This window comes from Pezoporus occidentalis, unplaced genomic scaffold (assembly GCF_034315485.1).
Source record: "Pezoporus occidentalis ecotype Australia unplaced genomic scaffold, CSIRO_AGI_Poc_V1 ctg155, whole genome shotgun sequence".
Classification (NCBI taxonomy): domain Eukaryota; kingdom Metazoa; phylum Chordata; class Aves; order Psittaciformes; family Psittacidae; genus Pezoporus; species Pezoporus occidentalis.
The window spans coordinates 599589-616976 of record NW_026913372.1 but is presented as its reverse complement, the minus strand read 5'-3'; the positions used below and the strand labels follow the sequence as shown (position 1 = coordinate 616976).

The following is a 17388-nucleotide window of genomic DNA, read 5'->3' as shown; positions in this document are numbered from 1 at the left end:
TGGATGACAGGGAGAAGATATCAGCACCCCTCTCTCTGTGTCCCCTTCTCAGGAAACTGTAGACATCCATGAGGTCACCTCCTTTTCTTCAAACTAGACAAACCCCAGCTCCTTAGACACTTCTCATACACATGCAATGATCAACAGCTCAGGGAGCACACCCCAAGGCAGGACAGCATGGAGGCAGCAGGTTGCCTTTGGGGGACCAAAAGCAACCTGGAAGGAGGGAGAGATGGGCAGTGGCAAAAAGAAAGGGAAGCATTTCAAATAAGTAGTCCCTTGTGCAGTGACAGCAAAGCAACCTAGCTTCAAGTAGGGGTGTGTTTTCAGGGCACAGAAGTGGATTCTCTGATTGTTGATAAGTGGTGCAAATTGGACAAATATGACAGTAGTATCTGGCTTGTTTCCAGCCCAAAAATTAATGCGTGGAGGAACTGCAGTTCAGTGTGCCACAAAGTGGTATCTCTGCCACCAGCCTGGTGCATTACCTGGAGCAACTGCCCCTTCTCCTTGGAGATAGCAGCAGGAGAAAGTGCCCATCTTCACCCAGGCCTACACAGGAGATCTTGGAGAGCAGTCTAGTTTGAGTGTGAACTTCAATTTGTTTAATAATCAGGCATGTGTTTGCCAGAGTTTAATTGAAGCTGGCAGTTATTTGACACCCATTGTATCCATAATAAAGCGTTTGAGATGCACCTTTTACTGCAAGCTTCCAAACATATTAAGGCATTAGGTTCATTAAAACAAGCTGAAGATTTCTGGTCACTCCAGAGCACAGCTTTGTTTCAAAAGTTATAAACCTGTACATTCTCCTGCACATATTCAGGTGTGGCTGTTCAAGCTCTTTGCACTTAACCTCCCAACGCTTTTGTTTTTACAATGTTTTGAAATGGGTATACAAGTATCCACTCTTGACATCTGTAGCACAAATATTTAACTCTGCTTCATTACAAGTGGTAGCTGGTAATGTTGGCTGTCACCATGCCATCCAAGCTGTGTCCTTGCAGAAGATGGCATCTTACATAAGTCACCAGGGAATAGCTGTCTCAAAAAACCTGCCCTCGTGGGATTGTTTTTAGAAGTATCCCTAGATGTCGATGTTCTTTTTGATATCAAAGGGAACAAACAGACCTGTTACTAACCCACTGTCACTCTCACAAAGTAGGTCTTCTTCCCATGTGCTTGCAAGAAAGCTTCTATTTGAGATAACCCCGAATGAGCTGTCTTTTCCAATTGGAACAACCTCTGCAACAAGCACTGAGGTCCCCAAACTTCCAGAAAATGTTGCTATTTGGAAAATATCCTAAATATTTATGTCTACGTAGTATCTTCCTCTCAAGTGTGTGAAAGGAAATCTTGTTTGTTCCTTCAACCCTGAAAAAAAAAGCCTCTTAGGATAAATCATTTCAAGCCTTGCTAATCTTTACACACCTTCACATAATGCCAGGAAACAGAGAGCTTGGTTTGTTTAATATCTCTAAAAGCAGAGGTAGAAGGGAATACTGTATCCCACTATAAATACATGGGTGATGGAGGAAGAGACACCAAGGAGGGAGAGGAGTCATTTGAGTGAAAGGACAATAATGGCACAAGAACAAATGGATGCAGGTTGGCCCTGAACCCATTTAAGCTCAGAACTATTAAGAGGGTTTGTAGCCATGAGAACTGAGGTTCTGCAACAGCCTTTCCATTACAGTAATAACAATTTGAAACCCTCAAAAGATAGAGCCACTTCCTTAAAGCGCATTACAAAGGACCACAGCTTCTTCATAGCTTTACATCAGAGTTAAGAACCTATCTTGAAATTGAGAGACTTACTCCACAGAGATTAGGTTTTCCATATTCATTTAAATGAAGGCTTCTGTTTTCCTCTGGTCCATCACACAGCCCAGGTAGAAATGGTTCTTGCCACTATTCAGAACAAAACCATTAAAGTAACTTGTCTTCTCTTCATGGGCGGCAGGATTAGTGTTGTGGCCATGCCAAAGCAGTTGCTCTCGCACAGAAAAGGGAGTCGCCTTTCCCAGGAGCAGCCAGCCATTGCCTGAGATCCTGGCCCTGGTCTTCTATGTCTGCTGCTGCTGGCACCCAAGAAGTGCTGGGAAGAGGATCCTGGGGCTGAGGAACAGGACAGCCAGGTCACTTGCATGGCCTGAGCTGACTTGAAGCCTCATACAGGCTAAGGCCAAGAGAGTAGGTTTGCTGGAGGATGATCCCTCTTAGCACTTGTAGTCTCCTAGGAATGCCAAAAGGACCTCTCCCACAGAGCTGCAGTCTGGACACTTCCATTCTGCCAACCAAGATGGCTGCCAGCATTCCCCAGGCTAAAACAGAGCTCTCATACCCTTCTTTAAATGCTGCCTTGGAAAAGGGGCTGGAGAGTTAAAAAACAAACAACAACAAAAAAAAAACAAAACAAAACAAAATGACAAAACAAATGAGTCCTGGTTTTCCAATGCCAGCAGGGCTGTTAGCATTACATTGTGTGGGGGTATTACAAGTTACATATTTATAAGGGATGAGATGTCATTGAGACCAATCCAGCAGGATCAATCAGTTCAAGGGCTGATGCAAAAGTCAAGTCTGAAAGCAGCTGAGTATGAAGAAAAATTAGGGCTTTTTCTTCCTTCCACAAAGTAATGTGAAGAGGGGATTATAGTGACTTTCTAAGTGTAAAAAAAAAAAAACCACAACAAAAAAACCACAAAAACCCTTCCCTCAGCCACAGCTTTGCCTGCTCACTCCTTCAAGCTAGCAGCAATCAATTGGCTGGGAGGGACAGGACAAAAGAAGCTGCAAGCTTCTGAGAGGAGCAATCACCTCTCAGTTCAGGTGTCAGCAGCATCCCATCTTTAACTTGCATTGATGAGACACCCACACAAGGCATAAAGAAAAGCACAGATTTAAATCTGTATGATGATTTTAAAAGGACACTGCATTCTTGAGGTAGTTTAAGGTAACAACAGCGCTACCTATTCAACCCCATTTTCCTTAGATCTGGCAATCCTAAAGAAAAGGTATGGGCTAACCTTTAAAAGACGGGGAGAAGTAATGGGATTTGATGTAGATTTAAGGTTCTTGATCTACATCCAATCAGGTCTTCTTTTAGAGACTGAATTACTTATTCCATAGGACTTATGATCATTCATATTTGTCATTTACAAGCAGTTTAACTTTGCCACCTAAGCATATCACCAACACCACTGTAAGAAATAAATCAATAGGTAAGCCATTAGCAAGCCTTCAGCTGTAATTCTCAGACATAAAGGAAAGTGCAATAAGCCTGTGCTCCTACAAGAAGTACTGCTCCCTACTTCAGCAACAGCCAGGAATTACAATCTGTGCTCCAGCCAGCCGTGGCTTGTAAGAGATGAAAATGAGAAACACATTGGCTTCCTAGAATAGATCACGATGTGCACATTGTGTCTCACCCCAGACTCATTTCCTTTCCATGCATTCCCTACTGATTGACTGAAGACCACAGTATGCAATGCTGGGAAGTGGGTAGCAGCTGCCAGCCACACCAAGAGAACCAAGTAGCTGTTAAGTCAGCAGATCTGGACCTCCAAATGTTCCTCCACCCCACTGCACTGACTAAACCCTCTGTGCTTCACAGCCAGGAATCCAGAGCATGCAACTGAGAAAAACCACACAGCCTAGGACCCAACCCTGCCGGAAAGGATTGTAAACAAGTTCACATGAGGATCTGGAGTTCACAGTTGTGCAGCAGGAGCATGGAGCTGCTGTTTTGTTTGGTTTCAAGAGGACATGCCTCTGAAGCATAAAAGCAGTGTCAATAGAATTAGTCACATGAGGCACCTGCTAATGTTGTTTTATCTGAGGCTTAAATTGTGATACAGTCTACTGACCACATTCCATTGCTTGTTTGGAGGATGTAAAAGACCCAGGAAGGAGATACCACCGGTACTGAGGGAGATACTGACCCCCCTGCCTGATCAACAAAGAGAGCAGTATCACTTGGACTAGTTATGCACCACAGAAGTGTCCATAACTAGTACAGAGCACATGCAGTCTGTACTCATCAGCAATGCAGGTAATCTCCAACCCTGGTGATGTAGTGAATCAAATAATTAAGAAAATGGCCATTATTTAGGAGCCAAAAGTAGAAGCAGCAAAACTAAATAAATGTAGTGTTCCCCACAAGTGATTTGTGAGGATCAAGACCCATACTTCTGTCAAAATGTTAACATCATTCATGATGTTAACACAGCCAAAATTACACTTCTCCTGTCATTTAGTCTATTTTGTTAGTGTGATTCTGTACAAGTCTGGGAAAGCAGAGGATAAGATTGATTTGGTGGTAAAGGGGAAAATTTTCTCCCCCTTTCCCTTCCACTGCTCCATGGCTCACATCAGGCAGATGGCCACAGCATGTGCAAACCCAGCCTGATCAGCCAAGTGGCTGCTGGGGCACAACCCATCATATAAGATCCCAATTCATGTACTCATTGATCAGCTTTTGCAAACAAGAATTATCTTTATTTTGCAAAGACTGAGTGGGATGTATTGCAGCAAAGCATGCTCTGAGCTGACTACTCACATCCATATTACATGGGACACTAACTCAACTGCAAGATGCTGTTATAAGAACAGCCCAGATGTAGGCTGTTTACAACCCCAGACTGCCCCAGGAAAAACTGCATCAGTGCCCCTGTAAGATATGTTTGCCATGTTGCATGCAACGTCAATACACACATGGGTGCAATGTGTTGCAAAAGCTGAGCCTTACTGCTCCATGGAAATGTGGTTATTTAGACTTCCATCAACAGGAGCTTCCTTCCCCCAGCTTACCCTGAAGATCTAGAAGCAAGTCTAGTCTTGAACAGATGCTCTAAGCCTTAAATCAAGTACTGCACAAGCTTAATAAAATTTACAGTGCATAAAATTAAACACATGAATGCACCTTTGAGGGATGAGGACTGGAAGAAAACTCAAACCTATCAGAGGAACAGACTTTTAAAAGGCAATATAAAAATAAACGAGCTCAAAGGACTCTCACAATGAAAGCATAACATGGGTGTGCATAAAAAAAACATTATGTCTGGTTAACTTAGAATTTTCCAGTCTGTTTGATTTATAACTAAACAGATCAAGAACAGTAGCTATTTTCTACACTAACAAAGTTCTTTCCTGTTATCTTCGCTGATGCAACTTTAAATAGTGCACATATGGGCTTGGTTCCTGAATCAACTGTGCAGTATTCCTATTTGGCAGGCATAGGTTCTCATCTTCAGAAAATTACACCAAAATGGTGGAATTAAAAGGAATCCTAGTTCTTTTCTTGTTTCCAAGTTGCTCAGGACAGAAGCTACTCAAAGTGCTAAAATAAGAGCTCTTGGGAAAATAATATTTATGTTATGCATTTTGTGTATGTATTAAGAAAGAAACACAAAGCTCTGGGTTTACATAAACTCTACAGAAGTTAAAGAGCACAGTATAATACCTACACACCCCACCCCACCCCCTCACAAAACTTAGGAAATGACTTAGTTTAGTGACTGCACCACAAGATTGGGAAATAGCAACTCGGACAAAGAGGTGCAGTTTTCTAGGAATAAAAGAAAAAAGAAAGACCAACCAACTGCTCAGGGGGTTATTTCCCCCCCTTTCCTGTCCGGTTGTACAGCACCACCCGCAGGTCCCCAGTAGAAATCTTTGTTGCTTTTCCAAAAAAAATAAAATAAAATAAAAATCCTATCAGGTGCAGAGCCATCAGCATTAGACACCATCTACCACAGGCTGAAAACAGGAAATATTAAACTCCTTGAATAATCCAAGAGCAGATTGCAACATATACACTTTCTGGACAGCCTGAGGGTTTCTTGCAAGAGCTGACCCCAGCACTCTCAGCCCAGACACTTCCAACAATGTTTATGGCAAGAGCATTTCAGGTTTTGCTTTCCAAAGGACAGTTCTGCTAGAAGGACACCTGCTCCAGTTAGCACCCAAGGGTGACATGTTTGGGATCAGCTAGGAAGCAGCACCCCATGGCAGCACTCCAGGCACATCCTAGTGGCATCCTCCAGTCCTCCCCAGCCTGTCCCTCCCTTTACCATTATTGCTCTGGGACTCTGACTTTGTTCCTGTCCTGATTCTGTGTCTGATTTTGCGTCCCTCTGATCTCTATAGGTGTGACAGTTGCCACGCTCAAGACACACACTTATTTCCAAAGGCACTGGATTTATTAAAGATCAGTGTCATAAAGGATAAAATAGACCAAACAACATAAGCACTACCTTCTAGTGCATTTGCATGCATGTGATTTTACCATAAATCCCTTTTCTTCTGCTCCAAGAAAGCCTCTAAACATGCACTGAGATATACCAAAAAAATTAAAGTCTTTATTGCTGCTAGGAGGCAGGCCCAGGGATTCTCAGATGCCTTTAGGTATCACATTGTTGCCCTTTCTATTAAGGGTGCTCTAGGTGCAAAGAGCTGAAAGAGTCGTCACCCAAAGCAGGAGGGTTGCTTTTTGCATAGCTACTTTATTACTGTCACCTCTTCAAGGCAACAACAAGACCTGAAACACCCACAGAACAAAAAAATATCATCTGGAAACTTTACCTAACAAATCCCCTCTTCTCCTCTCATGGCTCCCTGCTGGTCCTCAGGTCTCGATGTGGAGCTGGTTAGAGACACTCAGGAGCTGGCAGAGCTCAAGTTATGACCCTAGGCTTTCTTCCACAGCTGCAAGAGTTCAGATGTTCGAGTTATTTGTGAGATGCTTCCCAGCACTATGTCCTTCAAACAGCTTAGGGAATCACTATATCACATTCTGGTTTAATTGCATAGTACAGGCTATATGCAAAGACACATCAGACAAGGTCTGGGAGAGATCCTCATGCTTGCAGCTGTCTTAACAGTTGGTGCTTACATAAGCACTTTGACACTTCACCACCCTGAGCACCAGGATCCAGCCCAGTTTGGAGCAATTCCACAAATTACCATATCCTACTGTACACTGGTTTGGTCAGGCATCCAAGCATTTGTAGCATCACGACAGAAAATTTGGTTGGGTTTTTTTCTTTTCAATATTGTTACAATCAGGTGATGGTCTTGAGAATTGCAAAATAAACTTTAAAAGTAAACCAGACTTGTAAAATCAAGATGACAATTCCCAGTGTAATGGCAACCATGTTACCACCAGACTGAATTAGTCCTATAAATATTACAGTATTTGAGTACAAATGCCTTCCCACTCATTGGTAGAAGAAGTTCAGTCCAGGCTGGAAAGCAATACAGGCTGTTGCTGGACAATTAGACCACAATGAGACAGCTTCTAACACTTTTCCAGCAGCAGCTGTCTGAATTTGAAGACAATCCTGCTTGCCAAGAACTAGGCAGAGGCACTGCTTCCTGCCAGAGGCACCTTTCCAACCAGATTTGGATTACTGCAACAAGTACCTCATGGTCCTGGCTTCATGGTGGCTGTAGTAACATTTGTTATTTCAGCTTGCTCTTTTTGTGCTGCAATTTTTTTACCACCAATTTCTTCAGAGCTTCTTGTTAGTGCAAAAAAAATAAAAAAAAAAAAAATAAAAACCATCACCCAACTTTCTAGCTTCATTCTGGAGGCAGGGGAGAAAGAAGCAATGACCTCTGCCATGAACACAGAAACCCCAGCATTTTGCAAGGAACACAAGCAGAAATTAAAAGCCATGCTTTTCCCAAACAGAGCCAAAATTCTCTCACATCATGTATATGCCAGGATTTCCACATTTGTTACTCTCCTCTCACATGCTGACACCAAATATACTCAGTAACAGGGAAATAAAATGTTGACTGTCCCATATTACACAGAAAATTGAGCGTCAGCATGATGAAACCCCCACAAAACAACATAGAGCAAGATGGGTACCTGGAAGTCAGCTACCAGCCCCATATTTATAACAGTAGTCCCTGTTTTGGAAAACAGCCTTCTGTTACCTGCACATTATTTTATCTCCAAGTCTCATAAGGGCCCCACTCCCATAACACAGCCACGGCTGCAACCGCTATACTTGGTCTGTAAACATGTAATACCACTTACAGTCCCCTTCCAAAGTCCAATGACAGCAAACTACTCTCAACAGCCCCATGGTGGGAATTAGCCTGAGAAGACTGTATAATTGCTCCTTGCTATCTCTGTGGCACAGAAACCACAGCCTGGATTTATCCCGCTTCACTGAACTGTCCAAGATAGGAGCAGTATTATCTGCAGCTGATGGAGAAGATTCAGCAGTAGGATCTTCCCAGTCATGAATAAACTGTGTTGCTTTCCAAGGTGTCACTTCCTCTCCTGCTCACAACAGAGCAGCTCAGAGGTGATCAAGCTCCTGAGCATTTTAATTTAAGCCTCCAAAACAATGGAGAAGTAACTGCTGCCCACATAATGCCATACAGCCCTGCTAAGAAGCATCTAAATCCATGCTCGCTCAGCAGCTGCGGATGTAAACCCAAAATCCTATCTCCACATCCCTCTGCAATTCTTTAAGGGGTCCATTTAAATCTGGTAAATCATAACCTCATAACTGCAGCAAATCCACACAGGCTCCTGAGTGTACTTAAAGTTCCTCTGCATTAGCCTCATCCCACCTCCAGCAGCTCCTACACAGGCTGCAGAGAAGCGTGCCTAACATGGTTGAGCACCTCCATTTCTTGCCAGATTTTCAGTGCAATACAAAAGCATTTCATGGTCTATTGTCTTTTAAGGCAGAACACTGTTTCCATACCAGTCCTCATCATTGTTCATTCATTTGCAAACACTCTTTGCACTCTAGTCACATCATGGTAGGTGTATTGGCCCAAGCACATGGTTCAGTTCTGAGCCCATACAGCTGGGAGACTTACCAGCTTGACGGGGATTTACACCGCAATTTCAGGAAGAGACAAGACTTCAGCTACTGAACAGAGAACACCCAACTCGAAGAGCATAACCTGGAAATGCCTCGGGAAGGAAGGTGTACCTCCCTCTTTTGACCGCAGAGGGAGCTGATTCTCCGAGTGTTAACCTCGTCATGAGAAAAGAGGAATCACTCGACCTCCGAGGCCCAGTACGCAGCCCAGAAATTTTATTGGCCCCACTCCCCGGCACAATGCGCAAATCTCACACATAGAGGAAGAAATGCGGATTAAATAATTAATGCTCCTGGATACTGTTTCCCCTCAAACTACAGGTGATTACAGAGGAAAAAACACTTCCTTAAATATGATTGATTGCTCTTGCTGGCACAACAAGGGGGAGAAATCAGACAGGAATATTCTCCATCCTTCCACTGGGGCTTCGTCAAACGCAAATGCTCCTGCATTTCAATGAATGATAAATTGCTTTTAAGAAGCAACTTTCATGTCAGTGAGCATGTTATTATTGATTACTCTAATCTCACACTGGAAAACAGTCTTCATACCCTACTGTTCTTTAAATCACTCAAAGAGTTTAGAGGTTGCTGTCTAACAAGCTCTTAAGTCATATATTCCTTATCAATCTTATCAACCCCTTGTTTAATTCTAAGAATGTAAATAAAATGCAGCAAGCATTGGCCTAATGCCTCATGCTCACATCCCTCTTCCAGAGAGAGAAACAAGAGATTTTTCAGCTGCATATGAGGCTTGTCAAGCATCATTTTAATTGTAAGCAAGTTCTGGCTCTCTCAGAGCCACATCCAACACCAGAGCACAGCAGTGGTTTGATGAGTAACATGATACACACATCAGTCATGAAAGCCTCCATGATTTCTTTATGTCTGAGGAAAGTCAGTTAAAGAACAAGACCCCCTTGGACCAACCATTACTTTCTCCCTTACCCTCACTATGCAAGACAGCCATGCTGTTGGTGGCAGCAGAGATTATGAGCAGCTGGAAGATGACCTCAGCACTGGCTTTTCTAGCCACTTTGTCTTTGTTAGTGGAGCCTGCTCTTATCCAGCCAGCTTCAATTACCCTGGTAAATAGAATACCTTGCTTTCCACATCAGGGTGCTCAAAGTAATCTGATACCAGCACCAAGAGGAGACTGGCAGTTACATCTCAACACATAAACAAAGACATTGTTGATGGTACCATGTACATCGAAAAATTAATGGCCACATAACTGACTTGAATGCATAGTGACATGAAGCTTTTTATGCCCTCCAGATACTCCTACTTCTGCAAGCCCAATGCCAGCACCTCCTTATCAGGTTGCAGGGACTACATGCAATGAAATGACCTCCAGCATTTGCAGAAAGCTATCCACAGAGCAAAGGAGCTCCCAGCAGATCTCACTCAAGAGCAATCTGCTCCCCTCATGTCAAAGTAAGAAGTGACCACACCATTGTGCTGGAAAGGTACACAATGTTTTAAAGATTTTCAATAAAGTTATTGCTATGTCATCAAAAAAGCCTCAAGTTCTCTCAAAGCAAGGCTTTTGACCTTCTGAAAGCTTGAGCGTTTCAAAGGACCTCAGTTCAGGAAACCATCTGATGACAAGCAAGAATAAAGCATGCAAATGAAGAAAACTAGCCACTAATATCGAACAGGGGAAGCAGCAGCCAGATTGTCAGGTTTTTCTACAGTGTTTATCCCAAAACACTGTGGTGAAAAAGTTATGTTGAATATATAGTTTTACTAGAAACAGGGACACTGAAGAATCAATTACTGTGCCAGTGACGCTCCGAACTTTCTGTTCTCTTCTTTCACTTGAGGCACCTCTGAGATTTTTTTTTCTCTTTTTACCCTGAATTTAAGCAGAACCAGAAGTGATCTGGCTGTACCACCCAACCAACAATAAGGGAGCTCATCCCCTCCACAGTTTGCAGCTGGATCCGAAATAACTGAACATCAGACACATCAGTAGGGTTTCATGTGTACAGCACACCACCTTGTACAGCTTCTGCGTTTCCTCTACATTGCTGGGTTTAGCTCAAAAGAGATATTTCTTGGGGAGACTGGCCCTCTGTTGATCAAAGGACATGCTTGCCATCCACATCAGGTGAACAGCATCTGTCCACAGTTCACTGTGTGGATCTATCCTAAATGGATCATTTTCCCAAGTAATTCAAGTGCTTTAATTTCACTGAATGCAAGTTACACAAAATGGCTTTTAAAGAAACTTAGCTTAATACACTACATTTATAAACAACCACTGGGCAACACTTCTTCCCTCTCTGTGAATATTATTATTTGACCCTTGGAGAAAGGCATTAAAGAAGCACAGCAAAGATCTTGTTAAGCAGCAACTTACTAAATCAAGAATTCAAATCAATAGCATAGGCATAGTGTGACTTAAAAACCTATTTTAAAACTAAATTAAAAAGCAGTTGCATTGCCAATTGACAAGATTAGAAAGGTTTCCCTAGCAATTGTTGAGATTGCAAACTAATGAACCATGCAGAAAGAAGATGGAATACAAGGGGCCAGGAGGGGGAAACGTATGTGCTTTTGTACTGTTGTTTTTTAACAAATATGGTCATGACTCAAGGACTTGCAGAAAGCATTATAACCTTAAAAAAGGAAAAGTTCTTGGATATTTTTCATTTCAACAAGTGCTTTGCACTAACCCAAGGAATCCCATCAGTGTCAAAGTCCAAAACCAGAGTTACAGAAGGAGATGAAAAAAACTGCAAGGCCAGTTGCTTGAGCAAAAGGAGCAGGATGGGCTCCTCAAAGTCAGATCTTCATACACGGCTCTCAGAAGATAGAAAAGGAAGCCTACATAAGAGACTTAACTGGGAAACAGGCCCAACTTGTGTGAACTGTTTTTAAAAGGGCTGGGCCAAGACAAGAGCTGTATCAGAAAGTAAGACAAATTCACAAATAAAATAGCTCCAAACATTTCAGAGGCAAATATTTAGTGTTGCTACCTGAGCACAAATTTTTCCACTTTATTTTGAGTCTTGTTTGCTTTTTAAACAGGTAAAACTAGACACTTTCCAGTCCCTGCTCACAGGACATGCAACAGGCTGCTCTGCAGGAATTTACATCATTTCCTGAACAGTTTGTCTTCTAAAAAATAAAAATAAACCCAAAACCTAAAAAACAAAACAAAAAGTCCCCAAACTCCTAATATCGCATTGCATTGATATGATGAACTTGAGGGGCAGAGTGAGACTTCAGCTGGCCCAACAAAAAATTATTACACAACAAAGTCACAGGATACATCTCACCTACCTTAGGGACCTGTGAAAGTAGAAGCAGGAGGAAAAGGCAGACATTTTGGGAACAACAGCAACTTATTGGAGAATACATAGTCCATACAATGCAGAGCGATGCTCTAGGGTGACCCAGTACATATAGCACCCCCACCAACAAGGTCTGTCTAGAAGCATCTGAGGCTGGATCCTCACAAAAGTCTTCATCAGCACTCCCCAACACAGCAAGCACGTGAAGCAGGTTCAAGTACTGTCCAAGAGCAGCAAACAGAGGACAAAAAGAACAAATATCCATACCACCTCACAGTTTGAAAAGCCCATCTAACTTGGAGGCTGAGTTTAAATATGCCTGTGGGTGAGGATGGAGGCCCCAGGTGAGCCTCCTTAGGGCCATTAAGGCCCTCAGCTTTACACTGGACACACTTGGCCCTGTGGGTGGATTCTCCTGGCCAGTATGTCCCATACAACCGCAGAGTACCTGGGCCATACCTGCTCCTCCCCCTCTCACAGATACTGCAGGGAAGGCTCCCTCTGTATTAAAGCATGGCTTTTAGCAGGAAGAGAGTCTGCACAGATTTATAAGCACTAGAATTAGAAAAGCACTAAGGAAGCCCCCATCAGGCACACCTGCATGACTATTTAGAAACAGCAATATGCATCCCTTTATCATGTACAAACTTTTAGTCTCTGAAGCCCTGAGAACCCCTTCCCCTTGGCATTGGAAACCTGCCTTCACTACTCAAAGCCAATGCCTCTAGCAACAAAAATGAAGGGGCTTGAGCCAAACCAAGAACTGGTTTGACGCAGTCGTTTCCGCCTTGAATCATGAGCCCGATCCTGCCTCAGCACACAGCAGAGCTGACACTCCAGAGCGGACCAGGATTTATCAGCAGCTGCAGACGAAAGACAACGAGGACCACAAGAGCATGGGAAAGCTGACATAGAGTAAGAGTGAAGTGACTTGAGCAGAAGCTGAGAGACCTTTGAAAATGAGGACCAAAGCATGACATGACACTTGGCGGAGGGCAAGCTGTCTTCCCTTTCTAGCAGCAAGAGTTTGTGGTAAGGAAAAGAGATTGGAGTGGCTGGAAAAGAACTGGAGCTGCGGTGGCTGTGACAGACAGACAGGCAGACACCAGGATCTGCTTACACAAGCTTCCAGTCCATAGTAGAAAAATGAATGGCATCAAATGGGGTGTATAGTCATTGCAGGTTATTATAACGTATCATCTGCCGTGTTTGTCAGAGCTGAAGAATTTCACCTAGTTGTTCTTGCATTGCTGAATATCTTGCAGCAAAGCCATTCTTCTGGCTTTGAGGCTACAAAGGAATGGAGCATCCCATAGCTCCCTTTATAGTTTGCTCCATGGTGAATCATTCTCACTGCTAAGGGGACCTGCTGTGGGATGTCTTCCTTAGCAGCAACTGCGGTATCCCTCAGGAGAACAACTCTTCCACTGTGCTGGAGATGCAGCCTGCATTCTCTTCCCTTTGCCTTTGCTCTTTGCCGCTGAGTCACCCAGTAAAGATTTACCCCTGAGGCCTGTTATGTACTCTGTTATCTCCTGCTTCCTCCTCCGGGCTATCTGCATATTTTATCAGTGGTTTTGTTGTTTTGTTTTTCTACTTGCTTCCAGGTCTTTCCTAAAAACTCCTGAATAAGAGGCTGGAGTGGATGTGCAAGTAAAGATCACATGCAAAAAATGGGAAAGGAACAGAGCCCTTAGGGAGTCTTTCCTTCCACCTTCCCATCTGCCCCAGGGTGATCAAGAGCTGGAAACTCTTCAGCTAGACAACAGCTGTGTTTGGAAAACCCTCAGATGGTAGAGTGGGCTCCCCAGTTCAGACCCCAGTACAGTCTCCAAGCCTAGAGACTGGCCGCCTGTACTGGTATTCCCCTGGGTAAGGAGTGTTTGGGTCTCATTATTTCCACTAGACATTTTTTATGAGAATCTACACCTGAAAGTCCCCTGGAAACACGCACAGGTTGAGGCTTGCAATCAATGGGCTTTGATGCAAGATGCAGCAGTCCTCATTGGCTCCATCCTGCTTTCATCTAGGCAAACACAGCCTCTGGGCAGGCTGACTACCCTTTGCCAAAGTCCATCCTGATATCACATCTTGGTGGCAAGGGCTGCCCATGTATCTCTGACCCTGGGGCACAGTGACCTGGTTACACTGGGTGTACCTGCCTGCTCTGCTCTGCCCTGACAATGGGTTTTGGAGTTGCCACGTCAGGTCCTGCAGCCAGCATCCCCATGGTAATTTGGCAGACAGCCACCGGCAGACATGAGGTTTGGGGACCAGTGTGGGGGTATCAGCATCCCAGTTCTATCTGTAGGGCTTGTCACCATGTCATTTCCAAGGGAATTAGCAGCACAGTGTCCAAACAAGAAACTGAAATGAAGAAGTCATATCCTTGACCATACTACGTGAACTTAATTTATTAGAAGAGGATTTGCACTGGCAGGTTGCACCTGAATTGAAACAGGAGATCATGTTTCCCTTGGGTGATATGCAAGGGGCTGGAGAAGCACTCAAGATATCAGCAAATACTGTTTTTAAAACCATACACCTCACCATAGGTTTGCAAAGTTTCATAAGGCATCTTTGCAAGAACATGACAGACCCAGATGTGAAGAACTCTTAGCAAGCTGGGGGCCTTACAAGAATTGGTTAAACTTGGAGTGAGTGGAAAGTAAAAGTGAAGGTTCAGAAAAGAGGATCAGCTGTGACACTATCAAAGCTTTTAATGCAACAGTGAAAGCACATTCACTTCTGCTTCCTCTGCCCTCCTCTTAGTGAAAATAGCATCATTCTGGGGTTGCTGGAGATTGTAGCTGCCAACCTCCAGCCTGAGCCAGAGGCAGTAGGGCAGAGACTGGGGAGCAGAGGGGATCTGACCTCCAGAGACTGGCACATGAGCATTGACCAGCCCAGCAGGCACCTGCAGAACAGGTTCAGGGAGCCAAGCAGGGGCCTTTGGAGACCACTCCATGGTCCCCATGTGGGGAGGAAGGACCAGCATGTGAGAGGAGATGCATCAACGAATGCTGATTAGTCTTGCACAAGTACGGATTCAAAGCTCACTGACATTTATCCCATCACTTGAGCAGTACATGAATGAAAGCACAGGGTATGGGTAGCCATGCAGTAATGCTGGGCAACAGTACCTTTGCCTAGACACACAGCCATGATGTCCTGCAGTCATTATGGAGTGGACAAACACAGCAACACTGAGCAATAGGGAAAGCTATCTGCCCTTCATTTTCATGACAAGCACCAGGAATTTAAAACATCTGATTTCTTCTGCTTTGCAATTTCACATATCCTCCCAGAGGCAGAAGCAAGAACTGGGTCTGGAGGAAGAGAAATCAGGTGAAAACTGGCACTGAAACTCACTGTTCATCCCAGCCTCCCCTCCCGCACTGACAAACCTGGGGGAGTTTTCTCTCCAGGCAGAGAAATTGTCACAGTGACTGGCAAAGCTGCACATCAGAAGGCAGGATTCATTTCAAAGTTACACATCAAAGTCTGAGCTAGGTATTAAATTTCCTACATAATTGATGGAGTTAAATAAATACTATCAGAGGGAGATTAATGTCACAGTAAGGCAGTGTCCAAGATAAGCAGCACATGGCATCCCCTGAAGACACTTCTCTCTTTCCTCTGCCTATGGAAGGCATCTGGGACGGCTGGTTTAGTCTAGGGACCTGATTTAGAAACCTAGAGATAAAACCCATCCCTCATGACTGTTCAGCTGCATGACTACTTTCTCTCCCCATTGCTGTCTTGTCATGAGGATGAGATTATAGCAGGAGATGACAAAATGACAGCAAGACACCTCCCATGCAGATTTCAAGGGGGAGCTGAGCACCTCCTCACCGGTAGTACAGGCAGTGGATAAACTCTCTTCCTTGGAACTGCCAGAAAAGCTCTGCTGAGTGACTATCACATGGTTTTGCCTCTCCAACTTCCCGGGAGGTAGCAGTCGGCAGTCTGGAGCTGCCTATGGGAAAGCAGGTTGCAGCTTGTCCCCTTCCCATAGCCTGGTACTGGAAGGACTCATCACCCCCACGTCTAAATTAACAAACCTGCTGAAGTCCAGTTCCTGTTTGAGGCCCTCTTTTCAGCAGGGTCTTTTTCACAAGCTGTCTCTGTTTCCTTTCATCTTCAGGTAGTGTGTTTAGGCTACAACCACTCTGCAACCTTATTTTCAGGATTTACACCCTCAACAGGCACTTTTTTCTTTGAAATATTTCATTTTTCCCCACCCTGGCTAAAGGGCTAAGCTTTCTGTGGTCAGCAGGACTCCCATCATCCCCAGTCCACTTTGCTCTCTCAGCGCATCCCAGGAAGAGAAGCTGATGCAGGCAGACCCTTGCAAATAACGGTGTCACAGCCTGTGGATACATCTTGAACAGCCGGCTCAAGGATAGCCCTAATGGTCATCCCTCAAAAGGAAACTTGAATGAAAAGCTGAGAGACCAGCAAGAAAGACAATAATAAAGAGAAGCAAATGCTTCAATCTAAATATGGGATATTTATCCATAAAGACCATCAGAAGACAAAGTGGAGACACCATGTTTGGGAAACCTATAGGTGGACTGCCCCAGGTAGCTCACATCTGGATCTGTCCTGCTTTTCAGATCACATTAGTGGCCCAAAAATCCAGTAGTGATGCAGAGCTGGAAGATTGCCCTTGAAAACGATGTAACACCAAACCCATTGGGTTTTGGTCCTACTGCACAATGCAGATTGCTTCCATAATGACAGTACTGCCTCTCAAATCCATGTACAAGGAGGGTGCGATGTGCCCCACTCTCTCCCACGTGCCCGTTATTTTTGGTAAACAGACTTCACAGAACCCTAAGCCACCTCGTATGGACTTTGGCCCTTTGCAGCCTGCAGTGTCTTTAGGAAACAATTAAACTCAGCACTCGAAAAGTTCCTGCACAGAAAAAAAAAAAAACACAGTTAGTGGGCAAAGGGGTTAGCAGGCTATGTGGAGCACAACCAGCAAAGCACCCACCTCCTAAACCCTTTCCCAAGCTGTTCTGGGGGGATCACAGGGGTGGATAACGGCGTTCATAGTCCAACCCATCAGCAGGATCTCCCCAGCCCCCTCCAGCCTGGCCCTTTAAGTAATTTGAGCCTCCAGGCTGCAAATCCCAGTCTCTAACTAAAAGGATTGAAAAGCAGTTTTCCCCCTTCCCCTTCCAGGTCTTTTCTTTCAAAAGCAACCATTCCTTCCCCTTCCC

The 17388-nt window shown here is 44.2% G+C and overlaps 1 protein-coding gene across 1 annotated transcript in view; it reads right to left on the bottom strand.

Annotated features, from left to right (window-relative positions):
- The window catches only part of SGPL1 (sphingosine-1-phosphate lyase 1), a 44663-nt gene extending 32242 nt beyond the window's left edge, over positions 1-12421 (bottom strand). The window contains exon 1 of the mRNA XM_062611621.1: positions 12147-12421. Within this exon, the coding sequence (XP_062467605.1) occupies positions 12147-12224 (78 nt within the window). The 5' untranslated portion in view covers positions 12225-12421. The remainder of the gene's footprint in view (positions 1-12146) is intronic.
- Between the last annotated feature and the right edge of the window lie 4967 nt (positions 12422-17388).